Here is a 27,029-nt window from a genome sequence, read left to right as displayed (position 1 = left end):
CTTCTGTGAAGTAATGAGGGTAAACCTCAGATCACGGACCCAGCCCGCATTATTGCTATTACCATCTTTCAACTTCGTTTTCTTTAGGAACACATATAAAAACATAGGGAAGCAACAACGCGAGCTATTGATCTACAACATAATTTGCAAAATACTATCAGGACTAAGTTCATGATAAATTAAAGTTCAACTAATCATATTACTTAAGAACTCCCACTTAGATAGACATCCCTCTAATCATCTAAGTGATCACGTGATCCAAATCAACTAAACCATGTCCGATCATCACGTGAGATGGAGTAGTTTTCAATGGTGAACATCACTATGTTGGTCATATCTACTATATGATTCATGCTAGGCTCGTCAAGTTTAACCCGAGTATTTTGTGTGTGCAAAACTGGCTTGCACCCGTTGTATGTGAAGGTAGAGCTTATCACACCCGATCATCATGTGGTGTCTCGGCACGACGAACTGTAGCAACAGTGCATACTCAGGGAGAACACTTGTACCTTTAAATTTAGTAAGGGATCATCTTATAATGCTACCGATGTTCTAAGCAAAATAAGATGCATAAAGGATAAACATCACATGCAATCAAAATATGTGACATCATATGGCCATAATCATCTTGTGCTCATGATCTCCATCACCGAAGCATCGTCATGATCTCTAACGTCACCGGCGCAACACCTTGATCTCCATCGTAGCATCGTTGTCGTCTCGCCACCTATTGTTACTACGACTATCACTACCGCTTAGTGATAAAGTAAAACAATTACATGGTGATTGCATTGCATACAATAAAGCGACAACCATATGGCTCCTGCCAGTTGCTGATAACTTTGTTACAAAACATGATCATCTCATACAACAATTTATATCACATCATGCCTTGACCATATCACATCACAGCAAGCCCTGCAAAAACAAGTTAGACGTCCTCTACTTTGTTGTTGCAAGTTTTACATGGCTGCTACGGGCTTCTAGCAAGAACCGTTCTTACCTATGCATCAAAACCACAATGATTTTTCGTCAAGTATGCTGTTTTAACCTTCAACAAGGACCGGGCATAGACACACTCGATTCAACTAAAGTTGGAGAAACAGACACTCACCAGCCACCTATGTGCAAAGCACGTCGGTAGAACTAGTCTCGCGTAAGCGTACGCGTAATGTCGGTCTGAGCCGCTTCATCCAACAATACCGCCGAATCAAAGTATGACATGCTGGTAAGCAGTATAACTATTATCGCCCACAACTCTTTATGTTCTACTCGTGCATATAACATCTACGCCTAGACCTGGCTCGGATGCCACTGTTGGGGAACGCAATAATTTCAAAAAAATTCCTACGATCGCGCAAGATCTATCTATGTGATGCATAGCAACGAGAGGGGAGAGTGTGTCCAAGTACCCTCGTAGACCGAAAGCGGAAGCGTTTTAGTTAACGCGGTTGATGTAGTCGAACGTCTTCGTGATCCAACCGATCCAAGCACCGAACGTACGACACCTCCGCGTTCAGCACACGTTTAGCTCGGAGACGTCCCTCGTACTCTTGATCCAGTTGAGACTGAGGGAGAGTTTCGTCAGCACGACGGCGTGGTGACAGTGATGATGAAGTTACCGGCGCAGGGCTTCGCCTAAGCAATACGACGATATGACCGAGGTGTGTAACTGTGGAGGGGGGCACCGCACACGGCTAAAATAATTGTCAACTTGTGTGTCTGAGGGGTGCCCCCCTCCCCCATATATAAAGGAGTGGAGGAGGGGGAGGGCCGGCCCTCTATGGCGCGTCCAAGGGGGAGGGCCGATCCTCTATGGTGCGTCCAAGGGGGAGGACTCCTACTCCCAGTAGGAGTAGGTCTCCCACCTTTCCTTGTCCAAGAAGGAGGAGAGGGAAAGAGGAGAGAAGAGAAGGAAGGAGAGGGGGGCGCCCCCCTTCCCTTGTCGAATTCGGACTGGGCAAGGGGGAGTGCCACCTCTGGCCGGCCCTCTCTCTTCTCCACTAAGTCCCACTAAGGCCCATTAATCCCCCGGGGGGGTCCCGTAACCCTCCGGTACTCTGGTTTTATCCGAAACTTCTCCAGAACACTTCTGGTGTCCGAATATAGTCGTCCAATATATCAATCTTTATGTCTCGGCCATTTCGAGACTCCTCGTCATGTCCGTGATCACATCCGGGACTCCAAACAATCTTCGGTACATCATATCACATAAACTCATAATACCAATCATCATCGAATGTTAAGCGTGCAGACCCTACGGGTTCGAGAACTATGTAGACATGACCGAGACACATCTCCGGTCAATAACCAATAGCGGAACCTGGATGCTAATATTGGTTCCTACATATTCTACGAAGATCTTTATCGATCAAACCGCATAACAACATACGTTGTTCCCTTTGTCATCGGTATGTTACTTGCCCGAGATTCGATCGTTGGTATCTCAATACCTAGTTCAATATCGTTACCGGAAAGTCTCTTTACTCGTTCCGTAATACTTCATCCCGCAACTAACTCATTAGTCACAATGCTTGCAAGGCTTATAGTGATGAGTATTACTGAGAGGGCCCGGAGATACCTCTCCGAAACACGGATTGACAAATCCTAATCTCGATCTATGCCAACCCAACAAACACCTTTGGAGACACCTGTAGAGCATCTTTATAATCACCCATTTATGTACGTTTGGTAGCACACAAAGTGTTCCTCTGGTATTAAGGAGTTGCATAATCTCATAGTCTAAGGAACTTGTATAAGTCATGAAGAAAGCAGTAGCAATGAAACTGACACGATCATAATGCTAAGCTAACGGATGGGTCATGTAACGCCCCGGATCCGATGCGCCAGGTGTCTGCCAGTTATTCTCCGTCATTGCCATGTCATTTGCTTGCCTGTTGCATTTTGCCATGTCATCATCTGCATTTCATCTGCATGTTTTTCAAAACTTGCATCCGTTCGGGTTCCGCCAGTCCTCTCCGTTGTCCGTTCGGAGTCTAGACACACTCGCATGCGCCCGCGGCACCTCCGAAATATTATTTTATAAGTGGCATAAAAATGTTCTCGGAATGGGTTGCAACTTGTCGTGCGGTCTTATTATAGTGTAGACAGACCGCCTGCCAAGTTTCGTCGCATTCGTAGTCCATTTGATAGCCCAACCGTTAAACCTACAACCGCATTATAGCCGGTCTATCATCGGACATTTTCGGTCTCCGGAAACAGTTGCCGGGCTGCACTTCCCTTCTCTCCCCTCAGCCCAAACCTCTATCTCACAACCCACAAGGTTCAACCTACCCCTCCTCGCGTCCGGTGCCGTCCGATCGTGATCGGAGGGCTCCGAAACCCCTCAAAATCCTCCTAACCCTAGCACCTGCCCTATATAAACCCCTCCTACTTCTATTTTGGGCAGCCTAGCCCTTCCCCTACCTCCCTGCCGTCTCCCTCCTAAAATTCCGTGCCACCAACCGCCTCCCCCTCGTTATCTGCGCCGGCCAAACCCCTCCCCGCCACTTGGCACCGCCGCCGGCGCGCCCGGACCAATCCACGCGCGCCACGTCGCCTCCTCGCACTCGCCAGCCTCTGCACCGCCGCCATGTGGCATCGCCACCTCACCCCACGCCTCCCCACCGCCGCGGCCCATGGAAGCCCGCAACCGGCCCGCCCCGGGCCGGATCTGGGCCCAAGGCCGCCCCAGCCTCCCGCGCCCGAGCGCTCGCATCCTCCCCGAGCCGCCGTCAATCGCCGCCCCGCCGCTGGCGACCAGGGCCTCGCCGCCCCACCGCCCGAGCGCCCCTCCACCGGCTAGCTCCGCCGCTGCCGAGCCTCAGGCCAGCTCCGCCGCCCCTCCTCTCCATCTCCCTGCCTCTCCCTAACCTCTCTCCTCTCCCCTGCAGTGCCCCTCGCCGCCGCCGCCATGGAGTTCGTCGTCGGTTCCCTGCTGCCGCCCTGCTCCGGGGACAGATCCGACGGTATCCGGTCCCCACCACCCGGATCCATTCATCCCCGGCGGGATCCGCCTCCCTCCTCCGCGGGAGCTCCGTCGGAGACACAACAAGCCGCCGCCGCCATTCTGCTTCGCGCGGAGGAGCGCGACCGTCCACATCGACCCCACGTGGGCCGGCCTCGTCCTTCGTCGGCCCTCCTCCTACTGGCCTGCTCCGGCCCACCTTGCCTCTCCACTTATTGGGCCGAGCCCATGGTGAGAAACCACCAAATCCCGCCCTGGTCACATATTAGTTATCCCGCGCTCGTCCTTTTTTTTCCAGAAAAACGGCCAAGTCCTCAAAACCTCATAATATGTGTGCATGTTCGACCTACTGCAACTCTGCATCTGTAGCTCCGTTTTGTGCATGTAATATGTCAAATTGTTCTCCTCAACAAGTACTTCATTTCATTCCATTGCACCATGTTCATTTGAGTTCATCTTGATGCCTGAATCATCGTTGCAAGAGTGGTTCATAATGTTGTATGTTGTCTGTTAACAGAACATGCTCTTTTGTCATTTTTGCCATGATTGATGTGTGCATCCTATGAGGTTGATGTCTACATGTGTTTTGAACTATGCCATTACATCTTTACAGTGGTGTATACCATGTATTTTTGTGATCAATGTGGTGACTAGCACAAGCATGCAAACTAGGCTTCATGATATTGCTGATTTCAGTCCCTGTTCTGCTGTTATTTTTATGCCATGTAAACATGATGCTACAGAGAGATCCATGCATATTTTGAGATACTTCAGTATGGATGTTTTGAACATATTATTATGGTCTATCCATTCATGCCCCTGGTTGCAATTATGGAGTAGTCTAGCATGTCATTTTCGAGCTCTATTTTTGCTCCAAAATGTTTTCTGGCAGATTGTTTACATGGTATTCAATTTTGCCAAGGTTGTTGTAGTTGATCCTTGCATGCTATGAACTTGTTCTTGCCTTGGTTTGTTTCATAAACATGTATTCTTGCTGATGCTATGCTTATCTTGTCATGCAATGACTTGTGGTGAGTGAATCAAGCTTGTTAAGTAGGGTACTTGCTGTTACTGTTTTGCTAGGCTGAATCTGTTATTTCGTGATGCTATGTAAACCTGATGCTACAAGTCATTATATGCATAATCTGGAGATGTTCACTAGGGGTATTTTGTTCTACATGTAATGCTCTATCCATCCATGCCCCTGGTTGTATTTATAGTCTATTGTAGCTTGTTGTTATCTTGCTCAAAAGTTGCTAAATAATGTTGTTGTCAGCCTGTTAACATTAAGTTCAGTTGTTGCCATGATTGTTGCTAGTGTTTCATGCACTCTATGAACTTGCTCTTGCCATGCTTAGCTTCATAAACATGCCTTCTTACTGTTGGTTGCCTTGCCATGCCATTTATTGCTCTGTGGTGAGTGGTACAAGCTCATCAACATGCCTACTTATTGTTGTTCCTGCCATGTATGAATCTGTCATATAACTTGCCATGTTTACATGGGTGCCATCATATTTTCTGATCCTTTTTGACTCATGGTCAGTAAGGGAATTTTGTTCTATGCATTTAGTAGATTCATGCCATGCCTTTGTTTGCCATGATAAGCCCCTGTAACATGTTGTTTGATAGCTCTAAACATTGCAACCTGATGTTATTTTCTGCAAAGTCTGAACTGTTATTATTTGCAATCTTGCCATGTGTGTTTGAGCATGTTCTAGTGATTTCTGGAGATAGCTCAGTGTTCATGTTTTGTTATGCTTTATCTATACATCATGCCCATGCCTTTTATTTTCTTGTTGAGGTCCTATAGCATGTTATTTTGATTCTTGCAAGATGCCTAGTTGCTGTTTTGGACAGCTTGTCCTTTAAACTTGTTTCATGTGTGTGTGTTGAACCGTTGCTCCGTTTGAGTGTGCTCTATATGAAACTTGCTTAGAATTGCATGTAGCTTCATATTATCATGTTGCATCCTTGTGTTGAGGTGTTTGCTTGATGTTTGGGTGCATTTTGCATCAATGCCATGTTTAACTTGTTTTGCTCATATCTCCTAGGCCATAGCTCCAAATCTAATGAACTTCATATGTAACTTGACTAGAATCTCGTGTAGATCATCTTGGTGCATCTTAACTTGCTGTTTAACAACTTGAACATAATGTTTATTCAGATCTGGACCAATTTCAAAATTTGCATATGAGGACTTACCGGAATTGTTATATGTTGTTCCCGGCCTCATTTAAACTTGCTTTGATGTGTTGCTCTTGTTTGCATCATCTCTTGCCATGAGTAGCTTCATGTATCCTTGTGATGCATCATGCTTGGTTGTGCATCATGACTTGTTCTTGTGTGGTGTGTTTACCATGTTGTGTGCTTCTTCTCGATAGTTCCCATATCGTTGCAATCGTGAGGAGGTGTTCGTCTACTCTTGGTTCGTCTTCGTGGCTTCATCTTCTTCATGGACTCGTTCTTCTTCCTAGCGGGATTTCAGGCAAGATGACCGCTACCCTGGATCTCACTACTATCATTGCTATGCTAGTTGCTTCGTTCTATCGCTATGTTGCTTTACCTATCTTTAACTCATCAAGCCTCCCAAATTGCCATGAACCTCTAACCTTTGACACCCTTCCTAGCAAACGATTGCTTGGCTATGTTACCGCTTTGCTCAGCCCTCTTATAGTGTTGCTAGTTGCAGGTGAAGTTGAAGATTGCTCCATGACGGACAGGATTATGTTGGGATATCACAATATCTCTTATTTAATTAATGCATCTATATACTTGGTAAAGGGTGGAAGGCTCGGCCTTATGCCTGGTGTTTTGTTCCACTCTTGCCGCCCTAGTTTTCGTCATACCGGTGTTATGTTCCCGGATTTTGCGTTCCTTACGCGGTTGGGTGATTTATGGGACCCTCTTGACAGTTCGCTTTGAATAAAACTCCTCCAGCAAGGCCCAACATTGGTTTTACCATTTGCCTCACCATCACCTACATTTCCCTTGGGAGTAATTAACCCGAGGGTCATCTTTATTATAGCCCCCCCGGGCCAATGCTTGTCTAAGTGTTGGTCCAAACTAGAGCACCGTGCGGGGCCATCCCTTGGCAACTTGGGTTACGTCGGTACCTATATGCTTAGCTTATCCGGTGTTGCCCTGAGAATGAGATATGTGCAGCTCCTATCGGGATTGTCGGCGCATCGGGCGGTCTTGCTGGTCTTGTTTTACCATTGTCGAAATGTCTTGTAAACCGGGATTCCGAGTCTGATCGGGTCTTCCTGGGAGAAGGTATATCCTTCGTTGATCGCGAGAGCTTATCATGGGCTAAGTTGGGACACCCCTGCAGGGTATAAACTTTCGAAAGCCGTGCATGCGGTTATAGGCAGATGGGAATTTGTTAATGTCCGGTTGTAGATAACTTGACACCTGATCCGAATTAAAACGCATCAACCGCGTGTGTAGCCGTGATGGTCTCTTTTCGGCGGAGTCCGGGAAGTGAACACGGTTTCTGGGTTATGTTTGACGTAAGTAGGAGTTCAGGATCACTTCTTGATCATTGCTAGTTTCACGACCGTTCCGCTTGCTCTCTTCTCGCTCTTATTTGCGTATGTTAGCCACCATATATGCTTAGTCGCTGCTGCAACCTCACCACTTTACCCCTCTTCCATTCCCTTTAAGCTTTGCTAGTCTTGATACCCATGGTAATGGGATTGCTGAGTCCTCGTGGCTCACAGATTACTACAACAATAGTTGCAGGTACAGGTTATGCGATGATCATGACGCGAGAGCGATGCTTGCTTGCGTTGAGTTCTTCTTCTGCTTCTTCGATCAGGGGATAGGTTCCAGGTCGGCAGCCTGGGCTAGCAGGGTGGATGTCGTTTGAGTTTATGTTTGTGTTTCATCCGTAGTCGGATGATGCTCTTATGTATGATGTATTGATGTTGTATTCATGTGGCATTGTTTGCCTCTTGTATGTATCCCCATCTATTATGTAATGTTGATGTAATGATATCCACCTTGCAAAAGCGTTTCAATATGCAGTTCTATCCTTGGTGGGACCTTCGAGTCTCTTTAGGATAGTATCGCATATTGGGCGTGACAGGTCATGTCCATCACATCATTCTCCTAATGATGTGATCCCGTTCATCAAATGACAACACATGTCTACGGTTAGGAAACATAACCATCTTTGATTAACGAGCTAGTTAAGTAGAGGCATACTAGGGACTATAGGTTTTGTCTATGTATTCACACATGTACTAAGTTTCCGGTTAATACAATTCTAGCATGAATAATAAACATTTATCATGAATTAAGAAAATAAATAATAATTTTATTATTGCCTCTAGGGCATATTTCCTTCAATGTGCTGCACGGTTTGGTGCGGTGGACTCTCCGGATTGCAATGGCCACTGAAAGATCTTCGCAAGGATTTTTCTCCCCATATCGGTGGTTGCCTTTGATGGTGAGATGCAATATATGGACGATGTCTTGACGCAGAGGGTAAGGTTGTGCAGTGGCGGAGGTCGGTTTTCTAGCCCATCACACGCAGTTGCTTGGATCGCGGAAAAGTGGTGGCGACAACATATGATTGACTTCGATGGTGGTGCTTCTAAAGTACATGGTCTTGAGCTCAGGGGTGAAAACCTAGGTCTGACACAAGTTGTTCATACACGGCAATGGCGACGCTTTGCGTCGTGACCTTGCTGAAGGCATTGCTCGGATAAGCTCGGACTGATTCTTCAGGGTGAAAACCTAGAATCTGAACTTTGATGGTTGGATCCGGTGACGGGGGCATAGAGTGTCACTCCCTTCATGAAGGTGTTGCTGTTGAGGAACCTCATTGTCCTTATGGTGTCATGAGATGGTTGGTGCGGATACGGTTGTTGTTGTATATTGTCGATCACAGATTTGTTTGATTTGATGTTTTTTTCTCACGTTTAGGCATTGCTTTGGTCTTATATGACTTTGTTATTTGCCAGCGGGTTTTTGTGTGTGTGCGTTGGTGTTGGTTGTGTGCATCCTAACTATGCAGAGGTCGGGTGTGTGCTCACTGTGTTTTTATCCACTCGATGCTTCATTTTGAGTCAATAAAATCCACCCTTTGTCGAAAAATAGAGCCCATCTGGGTTTCATCCCCAAAGAACATGAGATTCCAAAATCCAGTGACGCTCGGGGGCTACTGACGATGCAATACACCGAGGGTGGCCCATCGACCGATGAACACAATGTTGGGTTGGCCTCAAGGTCCAGGAGGCAGTCTGGCTCTAGAAAGCAATCCAGGAGACCTAGCGCTGGGCGAAAGAAGCATCCTGGAGAGTTGGAGTACATGCAAAGGAACCCTCGATACGATGTTGGTTAGGGAGCCTGTAAACTCTAGTTCTCGGTACCTTTATAAGGCGAGGTTAGGGGCAGTTTTCAGCTATCTACTCCGTAGACATACTCTCGGTAGCTATATTTATCATCCCTTTTGTAACCACGCATTCGAAACAAGACGTGGGGTATTACCTCACCGTGAGGGCCTGAACCTGGATAACTCCTTGTGCAAACTCCCTTCTGTCACTTTGCCATTTGTCAGTTTTCCGTCGGAGATCGGAGATCAGACGCAACTTGTTATGTAAGATTACTTACCCTGAAAAAAATGTAAGGTTACTTGTGAACAGAGTTGGGTTATGGACTGTCTGACTGACCATGGAAGAATATGTGAAATTCCTGTGTGTACCGAGCTACTAGTAGCTCCAGAAAAGAAAACTCTGTTTCCGCGGAAAAAGTAATTGTGGCGACTATAAATAAAATTTACAGAAAGAGAAACGAAAGCGAGAAAGATAAGGTTTGGGCCACCCAGCCATAATCCCTCTCCCTCTCTGCACACAGTGGGCACCCGAGCTCAGCTCAGCTCCGCCTCCGCTCGAGCCCTCTCTGACCTACTTCGCCGGCGTCCTTCCACCCCGCCGCCCCCATGCTCCTCCCGACGCGCCGCCTCCCTGCTGCCCCTTCCCGCCCATCCGTGCACCCGTACATCTCCCCTGCGCGGCCCTCCCTCCGGTTCCGGCGACAGCATGGTCGAGCGGCGACCGCGAGGGCGACGTCAGCGACACCTCCCGTGGTACGATGCTCCTGCCTTGTGAATTCGCTACCTGTAGATAATCAAACAGCGATTTAGGGATACTGCTTACAGAAATTATGACCTTATCAGTTAGAATGGTGAAAATTGTACTATTTCTCTGATGTTTGCATTGCTTTGCTTCAAATGTTTAGTTTGGTGACACACTGCTGGGTCTGTACGAGAAAGAGAGGCTAGGCCTGTCACGATACGCCGACGAGGAGTCCAGAGAAGACGTGTTCTGGGAAACCTTGGATGCTGATTTGCAGTACTGGACCAGATCCCTGCGCCCGGTGCAGGTATATATCAGGTGTGCTTCATAGTGGAATAAGCAGTCATACATATATGCTCAACATTGTAATAGCTCTAGCTTGTAAAAATCAGCTACTAATGTCTAGTGTGTTCATTTACTCATTGCTATCTGGACCTTGCAGTGGTATCCTGGTCATATTGCAAAAACAGAGAAGGAACTGAAAGGACAGCTAAAGCTCATGGATGTTGTCATAGAGGTCCGGGATGCTAGAATTCCCTTGGCAACCACCCATCCTAAGGTAGAGGTCTTGGCGGTTTATCATGTTTATTTCTAGAAGCGGTGGTGTTCGATTGTGCTGAGACATGTTTTGAATGACCAGATGGATTCCTGGCTAGGCAACCGAAGAAGGATCATAGTGATGAACCGCGAGGACATGGTGTCGGCCGACGACAGAAATGCATGGGCAACTTACTTTTCTAGTCAGGGCATCAAAGTTATTTACTCAAATGGCCAGCTGGGCATGGTAAGACAACCGTTATGTAATCTCTGTTTCCAACTGGTCAGGTATATGCTGGTTTATGCCCTGATGCAGTATATCACTTTCCTGTTCGTGGTCAGGGTACGATGAAATTAGGCAGAATGGCAAAATCAGCAGCATCTACTGTGAACACAAGGCGAAGAGAAAAGGGATTGCTTCCTCGTCCGGTAACTCAATTGATTTGTTTTGCTTCCTGTCAATTTTTTTTTGTTCTGGAACTTTTCCATAAGAGGTACACTGTGCAACTTGGTTACGATATCATAGAAGTAATGTTTGCGTGCATCCCTTCTGAACTCTGAAAAACTTTGGTTTCATATAGGCTGCAGTTAGATTTATTTGGAAGACTTGTGTAAAGTCATTGGTTTGTTAGTTACATTAGATTTGTTTTGCAGACTTGTGTGAAGGCAATATTTCTTGATCCTTTTTCAATTTGAGTAATCATCCAGATAATGACGGTCTGTTTACCTTATTCATTGTTTCTGTTGTACCTTGTTTTTTTTAAGGTTCGAGCTGGTATTGTTGGATATCCAAATGTCGGTAAATCTTCCTTGATTAATCGCTTGCTAAAACGAAGAATGTGTCCAGCAGCACCTAGACCAGGTGTCACAAGAGAACTGAAGTGAGTTACTCAGCTGCATACGTGGTCTTAACATTGATGGTTGTTGTACACACATATTGTCGTTTCTCTTAGTAGGAAACAATGTGATGTTTTCTCTATTCAAAATTCTAACATTTGATACCTCAAACAGGTGGGTTCGTTTTGGGAAGGATCTAGAGCTATTAGACTCACCTGGAATTTTGCCAATGAGAATTAGTGATCAGACAGCTGCACTTAAGCTTGCTATCTGTGATGATATTGGAGAAAGGTCATATGATTTTGCTGATGTGGCAGCAATTCTTGTGCAGATATTGTTAAGACATCCGGCTGTGGGTGAGTGGTCCGACAATCTAATGATATGTTTTGAGCGTGGTGCATCCTGCATACTCTCTCCAGTTGCAAGAAAAAAAAACATTTTCTACATACCATTCCATCATCAAGTGCGGGTGCGAATCAAAATCGTTACTGACAGGTTTGTGTGAAACAGGTTCTGAGGCATTTCGAAAACGATACAAGATCGATGTAGACAGTGACTGCGGTAAATTGTATGTTTCGATCAACTGCAGTTCTTTGAAATGACATTAGAATTTTTGGAGTTGAGCCGATGTCCTTATACCATAGTTGACATTTTACAGGTTTGTCACAAAGCTCTCGGTCCACTTGTTCAATGGAGATACCACCCAAGCAGCTTTCCGCATCTTATCCGACTTCCGGAAAGGAAGATTTGGTTGGGTTGCCCTAGAGAGACCTCCCACATGAACAATGAATATAACACTTTACCAGAGGTCATACTCACTGTAGTACGCACGTCAATCACAATGTCATTTGTAGCACCATCATAGGACAATTTCTCTGGACCTATGTGTGGAATGAGGAATCTATTGAGGATATGGTGGCTATATCCCTACATCACAAGTCTGACGGCACATCAGAAATTGCCATGTAGTTACATGGTTGACTAGGGGTCTGAGCTGATCTGTATGAGCATGTGAAAGTTGAGTTAACTCTTTTTTGTAATCTTTTACAGAATAAGAATGGATAAGTGGAACTTGGTTTCAATTTTGCACAATTAAATGCTCGCTCGCATTTTCTGGACTACCCATGGCTACTTTGGTGAAATCTGATCGGCCTTACATCCACATTTGAAATATTATGCTGTTAGCACTGGAATTTGCAGGCCATGTATATTCACAACACAGATATCCTATTTTCTTCAAAACTTGTGTTTTATACAAGCAACTAAACATTAGATAGTTTTTACAATAACTCCGCTCCTCTGTTCAGAACATGGTATATAATACAATGTTTGCTACACCAGTTACTCTCAGTTTGGCATACTGCTAGGCCTTCACCTCGGACGGGTGGCCTTGCACTTTTTACATCCTTGCCAGAGCTATGGATTTCAGGATAAAAGATGACTACACAGTATCCAGGTTCATTCACGTTTCTTTCAGTTGATTCCTGACTGAATTTCCAGACCATCAAGCCTGTCAATTAAATCCAAAGCCTTTGTCCTATCAATCTCGAAGTCTATGACAGGGAGCATGGAGAACCTCCTAAATGATAGCAGATCTTTCCTGTTTCCACTGGTTGGAGAATGGCTATTGCTCTTGCACAATCTGCTATGTTTGTCGTGCCTTGACTTCGTGTCGAATTCTTGACTTTTGCTTATCCCAGGGACGAATTTCCTGTACTTGACACACCTCAGCATATCCTGATCCTCTGGTGTGAGAATCGGCGATGAATTGTTCGCTGGGTCCAGCTGCAACCTAATTGTATGACCCTTTTGTGTCAGTGAACGGACAGGAGATTTGATAGGAGACCTTATATCTCCATTGGCTGCTCTGGATTTACTGATGAGATGATGAAGCCACACAACAAGCTCAAGGATATGTGCTTCAGTCTTGTCCTTCTCAGCATTATACAGTGTCTCGATCCGGGTCAAGTCCATCTGTCCTGATAGCTTGCAGCTCAGCTCAGATCTGCATAGAACAAAAAGATTGACACTCTTGAGAAATTCTATTTTCGTTAGTTTTCTTCAAAATTGTTGTAATCATAAGCTAACCCTGTATTTGCCCACTCTCCAACCCAACCAAAGCCGTGGTGTGCCCTGATATGAATAGATAATCACATTCTCAGTCAGATATGGATAGTTTTTGTAATTAAAAAGAACAGGTCATAGGTGATAATAAGTACTTAGTCGTATTATGGGCAATAGGGACAAGCCATCGCAAAGTTTTCTCCATTTCAGCTTTGATTTGAGAAACCGTAAGCTGCATCCATTTAGCATAACCATGTTCCAGTGTTATAAGATACATCGCCATAGCAAGGAATTGTGATTCACGATTCCACAGCATGGCATCGCGATTCACAACTGTCTGCTCATAGTAGCAGCGAATATGAGCCTCCAGTGTGGCATACCTCTTCTTTTATCTCAAAAGATTGTAGCTTAGGCCGGAGAGCAGATTTGACGGTAGGCGGCAAACCTTGGTATAGATTATCCCTCGTGTTTGAAGAGATAGAACTTGACCGCGAAACCTGCCAAGTCACAAATCCTTTTTAGTAAATATCAAAAGAAATTCAAGTCAAAGGATATATCACCACACGAATATGAGCTGCTGCACGTGGTTGCTGTGGCTAATTCGCAACATCTGATAGTGCAATTGAGTATGATACTTATAAATATCGCAAGATATGTACTCATGCAATCAGGGGGGTCTTCAGTCTGCAGGCCTTATGGCAGTACATCGAGGTCTGGCGGATGGAGCAAAGGTGCAGCTTTCTAGCTCGCCAGACGTCCTCCAGTGGTGCTGGATATCGGATGGCTCAGTACATGCCTAAGAGCTGCTACGCCGCCTTCTTTCAGGGAGCGGCCAGTTCGAGCTCTTGGAAGTTGAACTGGGCTCCCCACAGGAACTAGTTTTTCGTGTGGCTCGTCTGCCAGGACGGCTGAGCGTCTAGCACGGCGAGGCTTGCAGCATACGTCTAGCACGCTCCACTCAGCTTAGCTCACCTCCTTAACACAATCAATGTGGAAGCCAGGCAATGGCAGGGGAGAGGGGTCTTGCGGCATTGCTACCGGCAGAGGCGGTGTCAAGTGTTGAGAGGCGTCATGTTGTAATACCGGGTTTTGTGTTTTCTCTAAAAGAAAAGAAAACTCACGATTTTGGGTCCACAATCAACAACATTGCTCAACATATGAAAAAATCCCAAAAAGATGAGGGTGCAGTATGTAGAATGCCATAGTGCCCTTTAGTATTTTAACTTCAACCTTAAAATGTATTAAAAGATAATGGGTGCCCAAAACCAAAGACAATTGCATGAGCCACAACAAAGGGTGACTGCACAACACATGTAGCCTATGAAAATGGTGCTAATTTTGTAAGAATCTTGAACTTAAGCAGACATCTTTGGATTAGAGATAGATCAGAATCTGTGATATTACTGTGATTGCAGAATAGTTGTGATATTTCCAGTAGTGTTAACTTACAAGTGTGTCAATCTGATTGATGATATTTGCATAATGGAGCGCAAGGCCTGCTGGTCCCAATCTCTTATGGCGTTTCACGGGTTCTTGTGGTTCTTCACTCTCTACAGTTAATAGGAGCAGGAACCTCTAAATCATTGCCACAATGAATGATGATTCATAATAAGATCACAATGTTCTGACCAGAATCAGCCTACACTTACATTACCTATTGAGGTAAACAATTTAGATTACCATATTACAGGGTTAAAGTGTGTGTTCATGCATGCACAAAAGCCGTTTTTTCCCAAAAAAAAAAACATTGCACACTCCATAGCAAGTACATGCAATTTCGAAAGCTGCGATAAAAACCCAAGAACACATCTATACTATAGCATGGAACATACTCCCTCCATCCCGAATTACTTGTCACAGAAAGGGATGTATCTAGAACTAAAAATACGTCTAAAATACATCCATTTCTGCAACAAGTAATTCCGGATGGAGGTAGTATGTACCTTGTCCCCCCTGCTGAACGTGAATAAGTTCAGACATGATCTCAATAAAGATTCATTACCTTTGCATGGCTAAGGGTGCCAAACTAGCTAAATTCGATAAGAGCTTTATTCGATATGGATGCAAGGAAACTGAGGGTCATCTATCCGGGCAAGAGAACCAACCCCTTTAAGATTTTTTTAGTGGATTAATATCAGAAAAACTGGCTGACATGAAAAACTTAACAAAAGACATGAGAATGCATTTTTAAAACATATGCGGGGGAAGTTGATTATGGCAAAGCATATATATGATCCTTCAATCACCATAATTACTAGTAACAACATTCACTCTTGTAAGACAGCAGCCATAAGGCTCAATACCAGCATGACCAAAGGCATCGTAAATCTCCAGATCTAAGAAGTGGACGATGTCTACAAGCTTTTCAATCACCTGCAAAGAGAGTAGTTTTCTTCAAATCTGGGAGCATGAGGTGATATAAAAATCCACGTAGTTTAAACATCTAGTACTAACCTACAACATAACCAATGCCTTCCTAGAGCCAGCATTTCTTATTGTAATAGATTTTATTATAACAAACTCTGTACTACTGACCTCTTCCAAATTCTTGGACCAAAGTGACTTTCTTTTCAAACTTTTAACATGCTTGCTTTGGCTCTTCACTTCCTGCTTTAGTATATGCAGACTGTCATCTGCAAATAAACCATAAGTTTTCCTTTAGCTCGTCACTAGCATCCCTCTAAGTGCAATGCACATTTTACAGAATATATATTGCCTGAATGCATACTGACAAATGAAACCGAGACGAGGAGGTATATATCATAACTCATAAGAATTATGTAGTGAGATAAGCAACCAAGAGAAGGGGACAAGGGGAGCACCCTCTGCAACAGCACAGCATGCAAATGGAAGAGGGTGAATATGCTAGAATTTGAAACGTCAAGATGTAAAGGGCAATTAGTTGGTGAAAACTAGTAGTTGTGCAATTAAGAGGGTGATGCTGTGTGAGTGATGATAGTGCAAAGCTCCAACGTATTTTCTCATCCATTGGACCAGTCCCGCTTGGATGGTCTGGATTGATTAGACTGAACTTAACTCGCGATTCTTATGTAGCTATAGATTATAGTTTTACAGATAAACGGCATCCAATGATAAATATCAATCCTTAAAGACTGTTTTCTAACGGAAAGCCCACAAATCATTGAGATGCACCATATTATTGTATTCTGCACTACTATGCACACAAGAAAGGCATTACTCTGGGATGAGTTTTTAGAGAATATTGATAAATGGCAACATAAGAACTATACGAGCAACCTAGTCGAAGACTGCATCTAATGGGATATATGATTATTCATTAAAAAATGGCAATGCTTATGTTCTATTTCTTAAATGGTTACAGAACAGGACGAACCCAGCTAAAAACATGCAAAAATGTGGAGCTAGGCCTGATAAATCAAACAGGTCTACAGTTCAGAAACAAAAATAACCTGTTAAACTCAAGTCATCATGTTCTTGATGTTTACGACGATAGTCTTGCTCAAACCTATCCAATGCATGCAACTCATGATATAATTCCTGAGGGGAGAAAGGTAAATAAGCGAAGCAAAGTGAATAACATGAAATCAATAAGCAGAATAACTCATGTTATAAAAAAAAGACCAGAATAATATCAGAAGTTCAAAAGACAGACATCTAGAAAAAGCCGAAAAAATATAGGTCGTTTTGGGAATTTACACGGTCCACAAGATACCAGTTTGATTATGAATTTCCATCACAATACATTGTTGCTTTCAAGACGAATCTATTAGTACTGAAATCATGCAGCCAACCTAGATTTCTAGAGATCTCTTCATTTATTGATGGTCAAAACTGAAAATGTTTGACGCTTACAATTCAAACTAGAAGTGCACTACATGGTTCTTTGAGCAAGTGCAACAGTTACTAGAAAAATCCAAGTAATCGAACAAATTTGATCATCGACCACTCAAACAAAGTATTGACAACTGAAATGGCCCAGACATTGCTACGTTCTATTCATTATGTAGCTATCATTCAGTGCTAAATTCATTTGCACAGTTACAATCATGTGCAAAATTTAAGTAATCAAAACGGTACATAATGCAAATGACTTATATAAAAACCATGCTAAATTAGCATGGTGATCCTTACAGCTGTATACTGAACACAAATTATCAACTGCTGCATCACGGTCTCGGCATCTCGTTTCATGGAATACTGGGAAGTTCTTTCTGACGCCAACCTAAGAATGGCAACAGTGAAACACAAGTTAGTACCTTATAATAATCACCTTTGCCAAAGACAAGGATAGAAAACGAACTGTACTTTTCAAAGTAGCGGTCCAAGTTGTGCCACTGAGTATCCTTGCAACGATTGCCAAAACGAATAATCTCTTTTGAGAATACATCTAACTCTTCCCTGTTGGAATCAAACAATTAACCACTTGACAAGAAGATGCAAGAAAGGTTCTGCTGAAGTTCTTCGAATAGTGAATACAGTTCTACTGGGGTAATGAAACTACTCCCTTTGTTATGTTATATCTGTCATCAGCCTATCATACGGACAGACAAAGGTAGCACTAAATCTTAGATATATTTAATGAAAAATCATCATGCATCCCCCTATAAAATGACATGCTACCACTTAACTCCTACCAAAGCATTAAAGTACTGGCAAAGTATTGAAATATTAACTGCATTATCGATTACTTCAATGGTCATATATTTTTAAATGGCCACTCATAAGGCCAGTGATAGATATATTAAAATGGAGGGAGTAATAAGCAGTGTAGATTCAACACTTACCTTTTGTCAGCGGCTGCAATCTCAAGTAGTTCATCCATATCTTTGGATATCAGGTGTTGGACACCTTCTGAGTGAAGCACCACTTCTTTTATATGCTTTATGTTAGAATTTGACAGAGAACGCATTAGATTGGAACCCTTAACTATTGTATTTGCCACCTCAAAAGCCAAAATAGATATTTTATTTCCCTTTGCTCCAGAACTTGACACAAAGCCACTGCTAGCATTTAAACTTGCCATGCTACTACCAAGTGTGTCTAGAACCTCCACAGCTTTCCCAAGCCCAACAGTGCTAGCTCTACCTAAAATTGTGCTCATTTCCGAAACCTGTTTCAATAGTCAGTATAGCAAGCAACCATTAAGCAGCCTAACAATGTTTTATGGAATGAACACTCTGGACAGTCAAAAAGAGCAAAGACAAGTGTACACCTAATTTAAATGCAAAAAACAAAGTGATCCTTATAGTAGGAAAAGCTCACAAAAATTGCATCTTTTATTGTCTATTACATAATAATTTTCATAGCATGACAATTTTTGCTATTTAAGCCCGAGAAGCCCAAAATAGTTGAGGATTTTTTTGCTGCTTGCATGGAACAAACTTGCATAGGATAGCCAGGAAGGATGAGCTCATTATGTGCAAAGTCATGCATCTGGCAGTTTGGTTTATTTTGTAAGATGATATGAGTTTTTCCTCAGCTATAAATTTTTTAAAAGTAACTGCAGAATATTGTTAATCACACTTAACTGACCAGTACATATCACTGAAAACTACTTGCGATTGTTAATCCAGACTGTTAAACAGGGGCGAGTGTTATATACTCATTGACGTGTTTGCTTGGAAGTTATAACTTAGGATCTCTAATTCCCTGCTTTAGCATATCAATACAGCGAAAAGATCAGAAAATATCCAGGCTACACAGTACAGTATGAAATTATAAAAATATAACCAAATTGATGTACATGCTTCAGCCCCAGCCAACTACAGTTAGATTCGATACAATGCGCTCACTAGACTCAACTACATGTGCACCATCTAGAACAAGGGGAAAAAAGGGCATTTGGAGTAATGGACACTTTATTTCATGAGGTTGCTAATAAGTAATAAGCAAAACTATTCTTCATAAGATAGTTACCTGACTAATTATTCTTCTTACAGTAAAAAGAAAACATAGTACCTATGCATATGATAAAACAGGAACGCCATATGTCACTACAATTGTGATACGATCTAACAAACTAAGGACCGGAGAATTACTTTGAAAAGCTAACAGTTAACGAAATGTGGCACCCTGCGGCCTAATTCGTCATAGATTGAAAGAAATGGCACAAAAACTCCTCTAACCTTGGCCTTGCCCAGACCAGCCTTTTGCGACAGTGTCCGAGCCAGTTGTGGTGTCCTGGACCCTGTGTGCTCAGCATCTGCACCATTATGCACAGCAAGGCCGGGCACGACGCTCTCCAAGAACGAGAAAGACTGCTGCTGCTGCTGCTGCTCTTCCACCCTCTTCGCCGCGGCCTCTTCGGACACCGACTTCTTCTCCTCCTTCAACGCCACCACCGGCTCGTGATCGAATACCTGGTTCCTGCCGAGCGCGGTGTCGCTCGGCGACTTGTCTACTGCAGAGACTTTTGAGCAGAGGCCTCCCATCCCCCTCCTTGTTAACCAAAATCCCTGATCCCCACCTTATGCTAACCCAACTGCTCACCTCCTATGCACCATGATACCGTATTATTTTGTAATCCTCCACAAATCTAAAGCGATCTAGCGACTCCAATTCCACCAGCTTCCAGAATACCCCAAACAGCTCCTCCTCCAGGAACCACTCAATCCACCAAGACTTTTGACCAAACCAACCAATCAGGACGAACCGGACCAGCTCAGGCACGAGGGTTTACGCCGCGGCACGATCCCAGCAGCTCCAATCCATGTAACGAGCGCCTGCCTGCCTGCCAGAAACCAGACGAACGGTGCGGCTCAGAAACGACGGACGCCCAATTTCTTGTCTTTCCCGGAGAAAGGACGTGATACTTGAAGCGGAATCTGAGCGGGAAAAGCGGCGGAGACGAACCTGGTGAGGATCGGCCGGGGGCCGCGGCAATGCGCGGGGGCGCGGAGATCGTCGCTGGGCGTTCGGGTTCGACGGATTTGGGGAAGAGGAAGAGCGGAGACGGGGAACAGCCGAACAGGGGAGAGGAGCTTCGGCTGCTGTTGCGGAGACGCGAGTGGACGAGTTCACACGGTCAACTGCTACTGCCACACAGTCGCGTGTACACACAGCCCAAATTGTTTCGTTGCTTCAGCACAAAATCATTCTTTGTGTGGCATGGTCTAAATTTTGTGTGGTGTTCAGGTCTTCTTCTTTCTTTGAGTGGAAATTATTGCAGTTTTATTCAACAGTCACGGCGTCCTTACCGGTAACCTCCGAACTAACACATGTCGGAGGTGCCCGGAACCAAGTTTTACATAATTTATTGTACAACCCTCCCTAGCTAGGACGTGTGCGACTTTGTTCGCCGACCGTTGCACCCAGACTACCTTATAATCCTCGAAGGATTTCGGTAATACATTCACCTCCTGAACAAGATGCCCATGAACAGACAAACCTATCGATTCATCGTTGATTTTCCTAACCGCGTTTCGAGAATCCGTCTCCGGTACCACCCTCTGAACGTTCAATTATTGGGCTAGATAGACAACTCGACGACAGGCCATCAGTTCGGCCAGCTCTGGGTCGAGAAAAAAATGACATGATCCAAAAGTGAAGACAAAATGATGGTCCCGCAGGAGTGCTCCCCCCTCCAAACTCCTTGTTCTTTGAAAGTGCACCGTCAGAGTTCGCTTTGATCCATCTAAGATCTGGCTTACACCAAGTAGCTGCAGCCGGTGTAGCTACTAACCTCTATGACCAATAGACACGTTCCTTGATGGTTGTCGGGTCTTGAATTTGCCGCTCATCCTTGGCAAGACTCCTGGATATCCACAGCCAGGGTCGGCCCGAGTATTATGGAGACCCTGGCGCGATTGAGACACAATGAACCTACCTTACAGAGTAACATATATACTTTCAACAATATATAGCGTATATCATGAAAAATATAAAGACATAAAGAAAAATAATTTTAGTTAGCAAATAAAGCCATAATTTTAAATAAATATTGAATAAATACAACGTGGTGAAGTGCGCCGGGTGGTGGGGGCATATGCCCCCGTCCATGTTGATTTTATGTTTCGCAAAATTATTATTTTAAATTTATTTAAGTATGTAGATATATTAGACCCTTATTTAAGATGGGCCCTAGGCCGCCGCACCTTTTGCCATGGCCAACGGCAGCCAACAACAACTACTATATTTACCCCGTGCGGGGATGTGATTGTTTACTGCCACGTCCGACCAACAACAATTAAGTGGTTGTTTGGATAACTAGTATTTAGAACAAGTTTTAGCAAAACCGGTTTTAAGGTCATTTTTAGGAAAACTAGTTTAAAGTTGCTATTCTGTTAAAACTGGTTTATAGATACTTTGTTTGGACGTGGCTGACTTCTCTCGATGGCGTAATATCACAATCGAGTTTTGATGCTAGTTTGGGTCATCCTCAACCTTGAGGATGTGCCCAAGTAATTCACGCGAGAGGTGAGGATATCCAGGAGTGTAGGCACCGTGCCCAGCACGTCAACAATGGCACAGTTCCTACTGTTCCCGACGGCCCCATCACTGACACTGACCAAGGCACTCTCGACCGTGTCATGGCCGCCAACTTCCGGGGCGCTGCTTGCCTGGTGCGCGCGGTTGCCTGAGAGCTCGGTCACCACGGCGTGCGCGTCAGCCTCATGTACCCAAGTGGTGTGCCACAACGCTGAGCTGCGTCATGGTGGTCGTGAGCGTCGAGGAGATGGAGGCCTTGATAGAAGGTCCTGCGTGCGGCCGGCATGACAAGGTCATGTTGTTCCTCACGTCCGACCAGCCCGGGTTCGTCAGCAGCCACAACCACGTCTTCGACGGCACCACCACCATTGTCAACCCCCACCCATGCTCATGCCCCCGTTGAGAGGAGGACGCCACGACCGAAGGTGGTCTTGTGAGACAGCTGATGGTGATAACGTGGGCTTGCCGACGGCGTCGGCGTGCTGGATTTGCCCCCACCTCGTCGACGTTCTTGTTGGTCGTCGTCTACAAAGCGAGCAGCAGCCTTGACACTGACACCGACACCTGGAATCGGTTGACCTTGTCATACTTTACTGTGCGCCACCGTCGCCGGGAGCAGCCGCCACGTCACATGGAACGGTCGACTCTGTCGTGATAGATGCGCACGGCTGACCTTGCGGTAGATGCACCGGATGTTGGGGAATGTAGTAATTTCAAAAAAATCCTACGCACACGCAAGATCATGGTGATGTATAGCAACGAGAGGGGAGAGTGTTGTCCACGTATCCTGGTAGACCAAAAGCGGAAGCGTTATGACAACGCGGTTGATGTAGTCGTACGTCTTCACGATCGACCGATCCTAGTGCCGAACGCACGGCACCTCCGCGATCTGCACACATTCAGCTCGGTGACGTCCCACGAACTCCAATCTAGCAGAGTGTCGAGGGAGAGTTTCGTCAGCACGACGGTGTGATGACGGTGATGATGATGCTACGATGTAGGACTTCGCCTAAGCACCGCAACGATATAACCGAGGTGGATTATGGTGGAGGGGGGGCACCGCACACGGCTGAGAGAGATCAATGATCAACTTGTGTGTCTATGGGGGGCCCCTCTCTCCCGTATATAAAGGAGTGGAGGAGGGGGAGGGTCGGCCCTCTACTATGGCGCGCCCTGGGGAGTCCTACTCCCACCGGGAGTAGGATTCCCCCCTTCCAAGTAGTAGGAGTAGGAGAGAAGGAAGGGGAAGAGAGAAGAGAAGGAAGGAGGGGGCGCCGCCCCTCCCCCTAGTCCAATTCAGACTAGGCCTTGGGGGGCACGCGGCCTGCCCTAGGTAGCCCCTCTCTCTTTCCCGTATGGCCCAATAAGGCCCAATGCTTCTCCCGGCGAATTCTCGTAACTCTCCGGTACTCCGAAAAATACCCGAATCACTCGGAACCTTTCCGATGTTCAAATATAGCCTTCCAATATATCGATCTTTACGGCTCGACCATTTCGAGACTCCTCGTCATGTCCCCGATCTCATCCGGGACTCCGAACAAACTTTGGTCATCAAATCACATAACTCATAATAAAAATCGTCACAGAACGTTAAGCGTGCGGACCTACGGGTTCGAAAACTATGTAGACATGACCGAGACTCATCTCCGGTCAATAACCAATAGCGGAACCAGGATGCTCATATTGGCTCCTACATATTCTACGAAGATCTTTATCGGTCAAACCGCATAACAACATACTTTGTTCCCTTTGTCATCGGTATGTTACTTGCCCGAGATTCGATCGCTAGTATCTCAATACCTAGTCCAATCTCGTTACCGGCAAGTCTCTTTACTCATTCTGTAATGCATCATCCTGCAACTAACTTATTAGTCACATTGCTTGCCAGGCTTATAGTGATGTGCATTACCGAGAGGGCCTAGAGATACCTCTCCGACAATCGGAGTGACAAATCCTAATCTCGATTTATGCCAACTTAACAAACACCATCGGAGACACTTGTAGAGCACCTTTATAATCACTCAGTTACGTTATGACGTTTGGTAGCACACAAAGTGTTCCTCCGGTATTCGGGAGTTGCATAATCTCATAGTCATAGGAACATGTATAAGTCATGAAGAAAGCAATAGCAATATACTAAACGATCAAGTGCTAAGCTAACGGAATGGGTCAAGTCAATCACATCATTCTCTAATGATGTGATCCCGTTAATCAAATGACAACTCATGTCTATGGCTAGGAAACTTAATCATCTTTGATTCAACGGGCTAGTCAAGTAGAGGCATACTAGTGACACTCTGTTTGTCTATGTATTCACACATGTACTAAGTTTCCGGTTAATACAATTCTAGCATGAATAATAAACATTTATCATGAAGTAAGGAAATAAATAATAACTTTATTATTGCTTCTAGGACATATTTCCTTCACCGACGCTGCCCACCGGCATCTAATGGAGTAATGGAAGGTAGAGCCCTCTCCAATTGAAACGAAGGATTTCCTAATACTCATTTTTTGGGTTTTTGGGAAACTAATTTTTTCTTATGCACAGGTTTTTTAGAGTAACCAACATGGTTTTAGGTGGTTAGAGTCCTAAACATCATTAGGGAAAATAGATTTTGTATAAACCACGTATCCAAACAACCCCTAAAGCAGCTAACATAGCAAAATAATATTATCGAAAACTATGTTCAAATACGAACCTAACGGTATAATTTTTATGACATGTATTAATATTTTGGTAGTTAAAGTTATAATCAAAATTTGACACAAAATATAAACAAGACCAACAAACTGTTGGAAATATTAGCACTTTTCCAATTAGATTAATCCACGAGTAAACAGTAAGCATGGCAAATACGGTATGCATCTCATACGGATTCCTAGGCATACTAGCACGTACAGAACATAGAAGCAAACCATCTATGAGAAGCACATATACGGATAACACAAGCACGAGTAAATGAGGGATGAACAGATCATACCCTCCGGTTGGCCAGGCCAACGCGACGGCGGCAGCAGCAACCTCGGCTTCATCCGTGGCCTTCTTCTTTGTGGTGGCGTCGTCGGCCATGTTGATGCAGGGGAAGTAGTGGAAGCATAGGCGGACGGAGTTGGGGACGGATCGGGAGCAGTCGTGTTGAGACGCTCCCCAAAAACCTTATTGCCGATCTCCCAGGCAGGATCTCAAACGACAGGGTTCCGAAGGCACCTGCTCTCCCGACCAACCGTGCACGCGTTCGTCGGGATGGGATCGACAGAGACAGCACAGAGAAAGGAATAGTAGATGACGGCTAGGTTACACGAGAGGGAGTGAGTGAACCGAACTAGGTTACTCCACTGGCCAGAGCCTTCTTATATAGTCCGTTGGGGAGAAAGTCGTGGGCCTGACGGAGGCCCACGACCGAGTCGAAGCACTCCCGGCAAGGGAGTTGGAGAAGGGTCGCACTCCCGGCAAGGGAGTCAACGAATCCCGGCAACGCAAGTCAGCCCACAGTCCAATGTCTCGGACAGTGGCCCACCTATTAGTGACTCGTTAATTAATCACTGATTAATTAATTCGTTTCTGAGTGGCAAAAATAAGCTTCGGCTCGGCTCATTCCCGCAACCCGCAACCCGCGGTGCGCGCGCGTCCTGACAAGGCGAGGCCAGGCGAGGCGGGAGGCGGCGGAGAAGGAGCGCATGTACCACTCCTCTTCCCAAGCTCCCAATGGCAAGTGGTAGAGCAACCCTTATAAAGGGGTCTCAACTCTTCTCAACTAGCAAGGTGGGACTAAACTTCCCACCACTTGCCATCTCATACATGGGCCTCAAGATTAACCAGGGATTAGTGTCTTATATGGACCTAAGCCCATCCATAATCCATCAATCCCCCATCATATCTCGAGGAACATAAGTTTGTCAATGTTCCAAACAATGTTTGATATATCAGAAATTTCAGTGGAGACTGTTAAGTTGTAGTGACCCGATCCAAACTCGGTCAAGTCTCTGTGTAGCTGTACCATCCCAAGATCATGCTGGCACACACAGTACATTGATGCAAAGATTCAAAGTTCAATCACACCTGAATTTATTACACAATTCTCATATCGAGTCTTTATTACATGATAATAAATTCGGTCGAAGGCCAACTCATGAGAAATAAACTAAGTAAAGTTGCGGAAGCATAGACGAATAGCGAGTCCATCCGACTCCATAGGGCAATCACCAAGCGTGGATCGTAGCCTCACTCCTGATTAGAAAACTCCTCTGCAACATAAGATGTTGCAGCCGTGTAGGTCAACATTTTTGAATATGCCGGCAAGTCATGAAGAGAGAACAACAATAAAAATTACTAACATTATATGCAAATTTGGTTGTGGGGCTCTAAGTTTCATTGTTTTGCGAAAAAGCCAATTTTTTCCTACAACAAAAGGACTTGTTTGCAATTACTACAAAATGTTGGTAGTGATTGAGATGGTTCCGCCAACCAATGTCTTATTCCCAATTATTAAATAACCCCTCAATTAATTTATTAAGTTTAGTGTTGAGATATCCGAAATACTCCAAGTTCCAGAGGCTCAAATATTCCGTAACTGGGGACACGGCTAATCGATTAGGTCTTCACTCTGCAGAGGTTTATGCACTTTACCCGCAAGAATCGTTCCCTCCTTTAAGTCTTCGCACTGCCTGGTGTTTGAAGACAAGACGAACGAAACAGGGTATTCCGAAGAGTTCCTCTAGGCCACTGTCGGTGCCCATCCAATCCTACCGTTCTTCTACATCTCGTAGCACCGTCCGGCCAAAGTCACGCCTAGGGTCGACCAAGACAGAGCCCATAATGGCTTGTGGCTGCACAGGTAAGCTTCTGGTCAATGGGGTATCCATCCGTCTCTTCGTGGCTGGGTGAAGCTTTCCGCAAGTTGTCATGGCGCTCCTCCATGCATCCCTGCCATCCGCTGGTTTCTCCAGGGTGCCCGTCAACCGTCCTCCACCCAGTAGTGAATTTTGAAGTCCATCTTGAGCTTGAAGTCATGGGGTTGTCATCATCTTGACTCTCGCATCTCCCTTGTGAATCACTCAACCAACCCCGTCTACTAAAGCATAGCAATCAACTACATCGTCCCGGGCATTGGTAACAAGGGGAATGGGTTCAT

The 27,029-nt window shown here is 45.0% G+C and overlaps 2 protein-coding genes across 2 annotated transcripts; one reads left to right on the top strand and one right to left on the bottom strand.

Moving 5' to 3' along the window:
• The first annotated feature begins 9,783 nt into the window (after positions 1-9,783).
• On the top strand, positions 9,784-12,503 carry LOC119345188 (DAR GTPase 3, chloroplastic-like). The gene is made up of 9 exons (XM_037615367.1): positions 9,784-10,058; positions 10,211-10,354; positions 10,490-10,606; positions 10,688-10,831; positions 10,927-11,013; positions 11,350-11,465; positions 11,596-11,777; positions 11,932-11,989; positions 12,080-12,503. Exons 1-9 carry the CDS (start codon positions 9,912-9,914, stop codon positions 12,201-12,203), a joined length of 1,119 nt encoding a protein of 372 aa, XP_037471264.1. The 5' UTR covers positions 9,784-9,911; the 3' UTR covers positions 12,204-12,503.
• Positions 12,504-12,629: 126 nt separating this feature from the next.
• LOC119345176 (protein PSK SIMULATOR 1-like) lies at positions 12,630-20,518 on the bottom strand. Its single transcript, XM_037615359.1, has 13 exons — positions 20,320-20,518; positions 19,593-20,197; positions 18,252-18,577; positions 17,773-17,865; positions 17,599-17,689; positions 16,917-17,004; positions 16,021-16,118; positions 15,789-15,858; positions 14,935-15,035; positions 13,866-13,982; positions 13,641-13,717; positions 13,510-13,554; positions 12,630-13,426 (listed from the first exon to the last, which is right to left on the bottom strand). The coding sequence occupies exons 2-13, from the start codon at positions 19,896-19,898 to the stop codon at positions 12,895-12,897; spliced, it is 1,944 nt and encodes a 647-aa protein (XP_037471256.1). The 5' UTR covers positions 19,899-20,197; positions 20,320-20,518; the 3' UTR covers positions 12,630-12,894.
• Positions 20,519-27,029: the final 6,511 nt, after the last annotated feature.

Source organism: Triticum dicoccoides, chromosome 1B, assembly GCF_002162155.2.
Source record: "Triticum dicoccoides isolate Atlit2015 ecotype Zavitan chromosome 1B, WEW_v2.0, whole genome shotgun sequence".
In the NCBI taxonomy this organism is placed as follows: Eukaryota; Viridiplantae; Streptophyta; class Magnoliopsida; order Poales; family Poaceae; genus Triticum; species Triticum dicoccoides.
The sequence above is the reverse complement of the archived record's forward strand: the minus strand, read 5'-3'. Positions and strand labels throughout refer to the sequence as shown.

What these genes read in the sequence shown, in the direction of transcription:
- LOC119345176 (XM_037615359.1), bottom strand. Translation starts at nt 19,898, where the DNA reads ATGGGAGGCCTCTGCTCAAAAGTCTCTGCAGTAGACAAGTCGCCGAGC. An exon ending in TTGGACCGCTACTTTGAAAA is followed by an intron (nt 17,690 to 17,772) that starts GTACAGTTCGTT and finishes TGCCATTCTTAG; the next exon opens with GTTGGCGTCAGAAAGAACTT. An exon ending in GGAGAGTGGGCAAATACAGG is followed by an intron (nt 13,427 to 13,509) that starts GTTAGCTTATGA and finishes TGTTCTATGCAG; the next exon opens with ATCTGAGCTGAGCTGCAAGC.
- LOC119345188 (XM_037615367.1), top strand. Translation starts at nt 9,912, where the DNA reads ATGCTCCTCCCGACGCGCCGCCTCCCTGCTGCCCCTTCCCGCCCATCC. An exon ending in GATCCCTGCGCCCGGTGCAG is followed by an intron (nt 10,355 to 10,489) that starts GTATATATCAGG and finishes TGGACCTTGCAG; the next exon opens with TGGTATCCTGGTCATATTGC. An exon ending in AGGGATTGCTTCCTCGTCCG is followed by an intron (nt 11,014 to 11,349) that starts GTAACTCAATTG and finishes GTTTTTTTTAAG; the next exon opens with GTTCGAGCTGGTATTGTTGG.